This window comes from Leptinotarsa decemlineata, unplaced genomic scaffold, assembly GCF_025532065.1.
Source record: "Leptinotarsa decemlineata unplaced genomic scaffold, Ldec_3_MD MMD2_tig00000576_RagTag_RagTag, whole genome shotgun sequence".
In the NCBI taxonomy this organism is placed as follows: domain Eukaryota; kingdom Metazoa; phylum Arthropoda; class Insecta; order Coleoptera; family Chrysomelidae; genus Leptinotarsa; species Leptinotarsa decemlineata.
Genome location: NW_027412551.1, coordinates 5,589,571 through 5,600,414, shown reverse-complemented (window position 1 = coordinate 5,600,414; position 10,844 = coordinate 5,589,571). Strand labels below are relative to the sequence as shown.

The window sequence follows — 10,844 nt, the reverse complement described above, 5'->3', positions numbered from 1 at the left end:
TTATAATGAGCATTCATAACTTTTTACTATTACAATATATACGTTGATTGAATTATTGTACTTCAAGAGGCTAGACATGTATTGTCTACCTGTCCAGTGTCCAGACCAGATCTGTCTGCCTTTCCTGTCGTGATTATCGCAATTAAATTGTATTATTATTATTTTTTTGTACATTTACCATTTGAATGAATCGAAGAATTTTCTATAGACGTGTATAATTGTAAAATCTTATTGCAAAGCAATAATAATATTTTTGTGACAATTGAAATTTGAATTTTGAGGTTATGAATTTAGGAAGATTATTGTACATAGTACATCTGTACTATGTGCATGTGTACATGTGTACTATGTGTATATGTACACACATAGTACATTTGTAAAAAAAATATTCTTTCACCATTTGATATTTCAAATTTGCGCATTACATGGAAATACACAATTATATTTGCGTAATGCTTTTTTGAAAGAAAAGCAGTAGGTAATCTTACGTTTTGATCCTTATTTCTCAAGAAAATATAAGTTTTCATTGTGTTATGGCAATACATAATTATTTTTTTTCAATAATTGTAATAATAAAATGAAATTATGAAACTAATTCGGAATTGTATTTTTTTTTTGAGTGTGATATTGAAATTCAATTACCGTTAATATACATAAAATCGCGAATGAAGCTCCTTTGTTAGATGCTGGAATAGATATGGTATCTACCAGATATCAATTTTTTCCTGGGTTTTCCATAGTTAGTGAGTTCATTTCAGCTCTGTGATTATACATTTTCTTCAGATTCACTTGACATATTTGTCTTACATCAATACTTCTACATCTTATATAAATTATAATTTTTTCAGAAACTTAGGTAGGTACTTTTGAATTTCATACCTCATTATTCATTTGTTTTTAAATATAAAAAACACATTTCACTTCACCATGTTCCATTATATATACATTGGTTATATTTACAACTGGTTTGAAGAATTTTCCTGTATTGCTTGTGTTTTGTCCTCAAAAAAACGTTTTCATCACCTAAGGAAATTATAGAAAATGTTCCGCAATTATTGAAAGATATTCGTTGATGATAATTGTGTGATGAAAGATATCAATTTGGGATATTTTTCTTTGTTACTGGTGATTACAATTTTCATCAGTTCTACATTTTTTGAGTTTTAGATATTCAGTTGAATAGATTATCGATAATTTATTCCCAATTCATCTCCTAACATTTTCATAATTTTTTCCGTCAACATCCGATTTTATTAATGAGTAACGAAGTTCCTCGAAACGTTCATTCTTCATTTGATTACACATTTCATTTTTGAAAAATAAACATAGCTTCGTTTATATTTCAACCAGAGATCGTATTAAAACAATATGATTCTGTAAATGATAATAAATTCATTTCAATGTGCCTAAAGAAGTAAAACCACACACATATGTTCAATTTATATTTTCAACCTTTCCCAGTGTGAGTTTAACAATATTTTATAAACTGTCCAGCAAAAACATATCCTATTCTTATATTTCGACATTTTTGTGCCATTCCATCACAAATGATCCACGAAAACTACATATGAGCAGCGTGAAGTACTGCCACAATATATAATAACTTATTCTCAGCACAACCTTTCATGCACTTAAACACACAGCCAAAGTGTCTATTAAAATAATTACATGGTGGGGACTTGGCAATTTGCACATTGTGAAATTTCGTTAAACTACACGTGACAGCATCCATTCAGAGCGAAGCAAACCAGCTGGAATCCTAATTTCCAGTCAGAGTGGGGAGCGCGAGAGGCGTGGCCTCTTTTCCACAACAGAGACCGTACGCAACAGTCTTCAAAACATCAGTTACAAAGCTGAGTTCGTTTAGTACAGTTGCTGGTCGAGCTCTCCGAGAAATTGCCGCGCGGATTCACACACTACGTTTGTGATGATTTAATACTAGTAAAGTTTTTTTTTGTTTCGGACAGTTCAGTATTAGTGAAACCATGTTTTGGCTAGTAATAAGTTCGGTTTTTGCGATTGTGAGTTCCAGGAGTTTAACAAGTTTCGAATCTGCTCCCAAAGGATGTGAGTGGCAGATGCAGCCGGTGGATTTCAGCGAAGGCGGTGAAGAACCGACTTTGTATTGCCAGATTCGCACGATTAACAACGCTGAGGCTCTAATTAGAAATATGTCCCACACTGAAGCTGACAGTATTACAGTGCTGACCTTAGAATGTAGCGACGTATTATTTTTTGAAAGTTCTCTCGAGACCATGAAACACGGAAACTTTCTGTCACACCTTAGGCACCTCAAGGATTTCCGCATCGAAAACTGTAAGATACGCAACATTCCTGCCGCAGCTTTATCACAAGTTCGACATCTTCGACACCTCTCGCTACGGTCACGCAACTCCGAATGGTCCGCGATGACTTTGGAACTTCACGCTGAAAGTTTTCGGGGACTGGGCGAACTTCGAAGTCTCGATCTCGCCGACAACAACATTTGGAAAGCGCCCGAAGAGTTGTTCTGTCCCTTGAACAGTTTGACGCATTTGAATCTAACGCGTAATAAACTTCAGAATGTTTCGGCTCTCGGGTTCTCCGACTGGGGTAATGGACCCCTGGCCCCGGGCCATGCTTGTGTGAACGGGTTAGAAGTGCTCGATTTATCGAACAATGACATTATTTCGCTCTCTGATAACGGTTTCTCCGCGTTGAGGTCTCTGGAAAAGCTATTTTTGCAAGAAAATTTCATTTCCACACTGGGTGACCGAGCTTTCGTGGGACTAACAACTCTCAACACTCTGAATTTATCTAGTAACTACTTGATCGCCCTACCTCCGGATTTGTTTCAATCTTCCAGGGAACTACGCCATCTGTATCTGAACAACAACTCCCTGAGTGTTCTGGCTCCAGGCATACTGGAAGGCTTGGACCAACTACAAGTTCTGGATCTGTCTCACAACGAGCTCACAATAAACTGGATCAACAGAAATACGTTTTCTGGACTCGTCAGACTCGTAATCCTGAACTTAGCCAACAACCAGCTCAGCAAAATTGACTCTAATGTATTCCACGACCTGTACACCCTGCAAATTCTCAACTTGGAGCACAACCACATCAGTACCATTTCAGAAGGTGCCTTCGTCGAATTGAAAAATCTCCATGCTCTGACTCTTTCGTACAACAAAATCACCCGAATAGAATCTCATCACTTTTCGGGTATGTACGCTCTGAATCAGCTTTTGTTAGACTCTAACGAGATAGAATATATAAGTCCGAAGGCATTCGAAAACGTGACGAATTTGCAAGACATTGGCCTGAACGGAAATATGCTGGGTATTGTCCCGCCCGGTATCGGACAATTGAGGTTCCTGAAAACCCTCGATTTAGGCAAGAACCACATCGAATCCGTTACTAATTCGTCCTTCGAAGGGCTCGATTTACTGTACGGCCTGCGATTAGTAGACAACCACATCGTAAATATTTCAAGAGACGCTTTTTCGACACTTCCGTCTTTACAAGTCTTGAACTTGGCCTCAAATCGAATAAAATATGTGGAACAGAGTGCTTTTTCGAGTAATCCCACCCTCAAAGCAATACGCTTAGATGCCAATGAACTAACTGACATAAGCGGCGTATTTACAAACTTGAAATCGCTGGTGTGGCTGAACGTTTCTTCGAATAAATTACTATGGTTCGATTTCAGTCACTTGCCCGTGAGTTTGGAATGGCTCGACATGCACGATAACCAAGTTCCCGAACTGGCTAATTTCTACGAAGTAAGAAATACGCTGAAAATTAAAATGCTTGACGTGAGTTTCAATCTCATCACGGAAATTAAGCAGAATTCCGTTCCTGATAGCGTAGAAACTTTATTCTTGAACAATAATCAAATCACGACAGTGCAACCCAACACATTTCACAACAAACCGAATTTGGAGAAAGTCGTCTTGTATGGAAACGATATAAATTATTTGGATTTGAGCGCTCTGAGCTTGAGTCGCGTGAGTGACGACAAAGACTTGCCGCAATTTTATATTGGTGACAACCCCTTCTTTTGTGACTGCAAGATGGAGTGGCTTCTCAGAATCAATCACCTGAGTAATTTGAGACAGTATCCGCAAGTATTGGACCTGGACGCCGTTACCTGCGAGCTGGCGCACTCCAGGGGCGCGCCGCCGCAACCTCTTCTCAAATTGAAATCATCGAATTTTTTGTGTCCATACCAGACACATTGCTTTGCCCTTTGCCACTGCTGCGATTTTGACGCCTGCGACTGCGAAATGACTTGCCCCGACCGATGCACGTGTTATCACGATCACACGTGGTCATCCAACGTGGTGGACTGCAGTAATTCGGGGTACACGACTGTGCCGGAGAAAATTCCGATGGATGCCACTGAAATCTACCTGGACGGTAATGACTTGGGCGATCTCGGCAGTCACGTTTTCATCGGCAAGAAAAAACTCGAAATTCTGTTCTTAAACAACAGCAACGTTAGGGCGCTGCACAATAGGACATTCAATGGCGTCAAGTCTCTGAAAGTGTTGCACATGGAGAATAATAAGTTGGGTGAACTGCGGGGCTTCGAGTTCGATCAACTTGAGAACATAAACGAGCTCTACTTGGACCACAATGAAATCGAACACGTGAGCAACAATACGTTCCAGAACATGCACAAGTTGGAAGTGCTGAAACTTGACGACAATAAAATCGTCGACTTCACCCCTTGGCAGCTGGGGAGCGCCGACACAGACTCCCACTTGCGCGTAACTCTAGATGGCAACAAGTGGTCATGCGATTGCAGCTCGATAGCGCGTCTCGTAGTCTGGATTCGGGAGACGGGGGGCGATCCCTCGCGGATGTTTTGTGCCGAAACCCCCGAAAGCGTGGCGGACGTGATACACCGGTGCGACGATATGAACAATGTGATCGCCACGTCGGTAGTTCAGCGCGATGTGATGAAACACAGTCAACTCTTCGGCGGTAACTACGTGCCTCTCCTTGCGGCCACTCTCGTGGCAGTCATCGTGGTGTGTTTGCTGGTCGCAGTCATGTTCATTTTCCGCCAAGAAGTCCGTCTGTGGGCCCATTCCAAGTACGGCATCCGCATCTTCCAAGACACCATGGTATCCCACGGCATGGACGACGATCGAGACAAGCTCTATGACTGTTACATGGTCTACAGCCACAAAGATGATGACCTTGCCGCCAGGGTGATAGCTCCGGAGTTAGAACATTTCGGACACACCCTGTGTCTCCACTACCGAGACCTCCACCTCATGGGTGGCGCTTCATACCTTGCCGACGCCATGGTAGGTGCTGCTGACGCTTCCAAGAGAATCATCTTCGTCGTTTCGCCCTTGCTGATCTGCAACGAATGGTCAAGGCCAGAGTTTCGAGCTGCACTCCAAACCGCTCTGCGGACGGCATACCGCCACAAACTGGTATGTGTGCTGAGTGGTGACCCTCTGGAGCCCATGGATCCGGAACTGAGGGCATTGCTACGTGCCTGCTCCGTGACGAGATGGGGAGAGAGGCGGTTCTGGGACAAGCTGCGCTTTGCCATGCCTGACGTCATAAATAATTCTGCTACCAGGCGGGGAAAGAAGCCAGCGGAGATCCGGTGCAAGCCCAACCCCAGATATACGGCCCCGCCATCTTCGCAGGACACATGGTACAAGTATCAGCCGATGCCGGGAGTTCACGCTGCGACGATGACGCCCACGCCGACTCAGAGTACTTACGTTTCTGGGGAATCGGCCAGAAGTACGGAGGATGAAGCTGGATCGAGTTCCAGTAGCCAGCACTATGGTTCGGAGCAGCTGAATCACAGTTATGTGTCCATCGACGGGAGGCCGCCTCCCCAGTACTCCCAGTTTCCCCCCTGTAGGAGTGAGATCCCGCATCACGTATACTCGACTATTCCAGATGCTTCGCCGCAAACTAGGACTTATTTCGTTTAGTTCGATGGTGAGGTATTCAATGAATTTTCAAAGGCTGTTTTACTTAAGTAATAATCTCATGAATTTCCATATAGTCTCGAATGTCACTAAATGTTAATTCTGTTATTTGTATAGTGAATTTTGTAAATGTTGTAAATATTTTAACGAAAGATTATTTATTTGTATTGTTCGATTACTATATGATATAACGCTTATTAGTCATTAATTTTAGGTCTCTTGTACATACTTTTTTTCATTTTGATTAAGTGAAGACTGTTGAAATTGTAAATTATTTCTTAAATTATAATAATAAAACATTTTTTTCATAAAATCGTCAATATATTGTATTTGATTCAAAATATAATATGAAATGTTGAAACTATTTCATTTTTCATTTTACATATCACTGCCGTGAATTCATGAAACTCAAGAATTTATTAAACAAACTGACGTTTCCAATACACCTAAAATTTGATTGATTTTATTTTACCTTTCGATTGATACACACTTATTTGTTCCAATTTTGTAAATACTTTTTGCTAATATTTGTTTAGCTCTATTTTTCAAGAATTGAGAAAATTACAACTATCACATAAATTTTCCAGCAAATTTGATAATGATGATGAGAAAAAATAATAAAAATTAGACATTCGAAAGAAACAACATTCCAATCCAAAAACTAAGTCACCAAAATACAAAATATCATATACAAAAATAGAATTGCAAAATCAAATGATCAAAAGCACAAACTTCTCCAATTTTTCAAAAAGTTTTTCATTATTTACCTTCTGTAAAATAATCATTATGAATTTTTCTTCTACATATTATAATGTGATAAATTCTGCAATAATAATATAAGTATTATTGAATACAAATTATTGAAGGAAATTTCAAAGTTGAATAAAAGTGAATTCAAGTCAGTTATTTATCATATTTTGAAAATGTTACCTTCCAACATAAACACATCATCTACAAAAACATATGAATGATTTTTTGAATTCTCAAAACGGGTTTAGACTTCTTGAATTATTTTTTCGATTTTGCCTGGTTGAAAAAACACATTTTGAAAACTTTGTTATCAATAAATTGATCATATTGACGTTAAATTCTTTATTTCAATAATGATCCTAGAAAATGATTTAAGATGATACCTTACTAACGCAACATTTGAAATTATAATCACAAATTTTAAAATATTTTTATTGATTGTTCATTAGAAGAGTTATTCAGATATTTTTCAAGTCACTTGTCCCTTTATCACAAGATTTTTCTCATGAACAGATGTTGAAAAATTTCCTCGCAATAAATTCTCATTAAATAAAAAAATTTTTTTTGGGTGTTTTCGTTGTATTGTATAAATATTCACACTTTTTTTCAATGATATGCTTTTTTATGGTGTCAGTGGTTCAATCATATCAATTCTTAAAATTTTATAGAGTAGGTAAATAATTATGTTGAAAGGGTATATTTTCAGAAGAGATTAATTCTTGAGGAAGACATAATTTGCCTTTCTACTTTTCCATCTTCAAACAAAAAATGTGGGAATCTTCCAAAGAAAGAAAGGAAACAATTTTTTTATAGAGTCGATTTTTTTTAATCGATTGCTTCCTTCCTTTCTTTGGAAAATTACCACATTTTTTCGTATAAAGAGGGAGAAACAGAAAACCTACTCCATTCTTTCTCAAAAAAAAAACTCTATCGAACAAAAAGGTAACTGCCAAGAAGCCATTGTAATCCAAAAGTATCTAACCGGTAAGTAAAACTTACTCAAACAGTCAAACAGTGTGAGATTGAATGTAGGTAAATGTCTAATTACAACGATTTTGTTTTTAAACGGAATACAGTTCCACAATTTAGTGAAGCAAGTTATGGAAATTACTTAATTAAGGTATGTAATTCTTCGAAAAATTCATTTTGCTGATTCATTTTTCAATAAAAGTAGCACTGTTATTTCATTTTTGAAAATTTTTGAAAGTTTAAAATGATGGGCTTGCTTCTGTAATTTTGAAGAATAAAAATTTTTATCATTAATAGGAAACAAGAAGACAACATTTTCAGAAGTGCTTTGTCTTTGTTTGATGAATATTATGTCATTTACTTTTTGCTGTGAATTTGTTTTCTTCGAAGATAAAATTGGCCTGTTTCAAAAGTAAAAAAAAATGAGGGGATTTTGTAAAATGGTATTTTTACTGAAATTTTGAGGCAGGTTAATCAATCGCCAGTTAACTTTAAGCAAAAAGTTGCAAAATGTTGATTGAATAAAATAGTACTGCTGACCAGTCCGATTTTTTAAATCAGGATGGCTACTTTTTTATGCTTACCATTGGAATCTCCGAAACGGTGGAGAATACAATTTGGATGAAAAGTAAGTTGCGTTCAATCATGAACAATTCAATGATAAAAAAACCATAATTAATTGAAAAATTTGCGAAATACAGGAAAAACTACGAATATGCAATTTCGTTTTCAACCTCTGGTAGCCATATTTTTCGAAGTTATCAACAAATTTATTGGTGCTTTCGTCCTTCGTTATGAAATGACCACCATCCTAACACTTTTTATGAGATGAGATAACAAATTTCAAATGCAAACCTGGATTTTGTATCATCCCTTTCGTAAGTAACACAGTATTGCAGAGTTTGATTTTCTGCAGAGTGGCTCTGCCTTGAGTGTTTTTATAACAAAAATTGAAAAAATCTAGTTTCATGGAGAATTATATTCATCTTCATAATAAAAACATTTTATTCAGTTTGAACAGAAATAACACAATGTTTCTCATGAGTTTGACGCTGAATTTAATTCTTTGTGTTATTCCTTTACATATTTCAAATTCAAACCATTTGTAGCCCTCTCTTCCATGTTCATATTCATGTATCTCGCAAAATCTTCAGTTGGATTTTTCTTCATCGTTCTAATGGTCATCAACCACAACACAAAACTTTTATTTCATTTAACTGGTAGTCTGCTTCGGAGATCCCAAAGGTGAGTATAAAAAAAGTAGCCACACCGTATTATATTTTTATATTTGCATAAAGCTTATCTGACCATTTTATTTTATCGCTTATTGAAAATTATAAATGTCTGATAGCCTCCTAATTACATTAGATAGAATCTGGCGTATCAAGCTGCCCATAACGAAGTTTGAAGCTCAATTCAACTTTTATTCACTCGGTTTTTTGGTGTCAAATTATTATTCAATGCAAACTCAAACGATATACTGAATGTTATTGTGATTTCAGTTATTTCATCATTCTAACAGCGATACAACTGACAGGCATGAAATTAACATCTAGGTGTCATTATTCCTGAAACATACGTGACTCTCGGTGCCTAGTTGTGCATATTTCTCACGATTTCAATCACTGTCCCAACGGAATTGAACCAAATGAATCAAATATTCTAAAATTTCTTCAATTTTATATTATGATTATGATAGTAATTAGTCCCTTACTCAAATATAACTTACCAGTACAAAAAACATATACAAGATAACGAAATGAAAAATTGCCACACTTTATTACTGATTCACATAACCTCATGAAGACAAAAAATATCATAGTTGAATACCAATACAAAAAATATCATAGTTGAATACCAATAATTTATAATTCAGAAATCTTAAGATCATAATTATAAATCATAAATAAATCATAAAACGTATTCACATAATAAGACATTCTTAACTCGAATAAGAACGTTATTCTGATTCAATGAAATCTAAAAGAATACGCTACGTAAACAGGGTGTTTTCCAAGTACGGAACGGAACTTAACAGGATGATTCGTTAGGTCGTTTTCAGAAAAAAAGTTCCTACGAACATATGTCCGAAGTTGCTGAGATACAGGGCGTTGAAGTTTAAAAAAAAGTACGTATTCATAAAATATCCTTACACCAGTTTGGTTGAAATTTGCTAGTTATTTGAAGTAGTAAGGCGCTTATTTTAGCCTGGACTAGATTGAAATTATTAGGTCCAGCGTCTCAGTGGGCACCACGGCCAACAATATTGAGAAAAAAAAAGAACGCCACTGACTTTTTGCAGTTATTTAGATTGAACAACTAAGAATACAACTTCGAAAAAAAAACTTTTAAAAACTATCCAGGGACAACATAAAATAAAGTCATTCACATCTAGTATAGAAGTTTCATAAACAACAGTCTTCAGATGACCCCATGAATTGAAATCTAGAGGATTCATATCAGGACTGCGAGCTGGCCAATAATGAGGTCCTGCACGTCCAATCTAGCGTTTCTTCTAACAAAATGGGTACTTGATCTAGCACAAAGTCCGTTTAAGATTCACCTGTACTCTTGTTGGTAGAAATAAGGGTCCAATTAGGTAGTCATCAATGATTCATTCCCAAACGTTTAGCACAAATTGTTGCTGAAAATGACTTTCTCTATAACCGTGGGGATTTTCGTCGGCCCAAAAATGGTCATTGTGAACGTTCACAATAGCATTTATTGAAAATTTTGCTTCGTCCGTAAGTAATTATAAAAAAAAATATTAATGTGTGCCATGGTGGCTATAGGTGAGATGGGTGTAGGATGTTTTTTCTTATAATTATTTATACGGTTTTTGGACTGACTTCCATCAGTAATGCAATTTTCCACGGGTGTGAAGTTATCCACATCCAGAAAATACACTGAGAAAAAAATATTGGATTCTTATTTTTTCATTTACCGACTCTACACACCTACCATTTTTCAATATTATACGCTTTTTTACCGGTTTAGTGAAAAAAGAACCGTCCTTGTTTATTAAACTGTCTGAAGGGGTGAAAATAGGGTGGAAATATTTGAAAAAATCGTAACAAGAAAAATCGACTTTATACACCTACAAAATTGAGATATGATATTCCCAATGATCTATTCGACAAAAAATTTCACTTTATAGTTTTCCAGGCCGTCTGAGGG

The 10,844-nt window shown here is 36.7% G+C and overlaps 1 protein-coding gene across 1 annotated transcript; it reads left to right on the top strand.

Annotated features, from left to right (window-relative positions):
* The first annotated feature begins 1,834 nt into the window (after positions 1-1,834).
* Positions 1,835-6,289, top strand: LOC111504251 (toll-like receptor Tollo). The gene has a single exon (XM_023158765.2). It carries the CDS (start codon positions 1,986-1,988, stop codon positions 5,949-5,951), a length of 3,966 nt encoding a protein of 1,321 aa, XP_023014533.2. The 5' UTR covers positions 1,835-1,985; the 3' UTR covers positions 5,952-6,289.
* The last annotated feature ends 4,555 nt before the right edge of the window (positions 6,290-10,844 follow it).

Bases quoted from the DNA above. Each gene is read 5' to 3' on its own strand.
- LOC111504251 (XM_023158765.2), top strand. From the start codon at position 1,986: ATGTTTTGGCTAGTAATAAGTTCGGTTTTTGCGATTGTGAGTTCCAGG.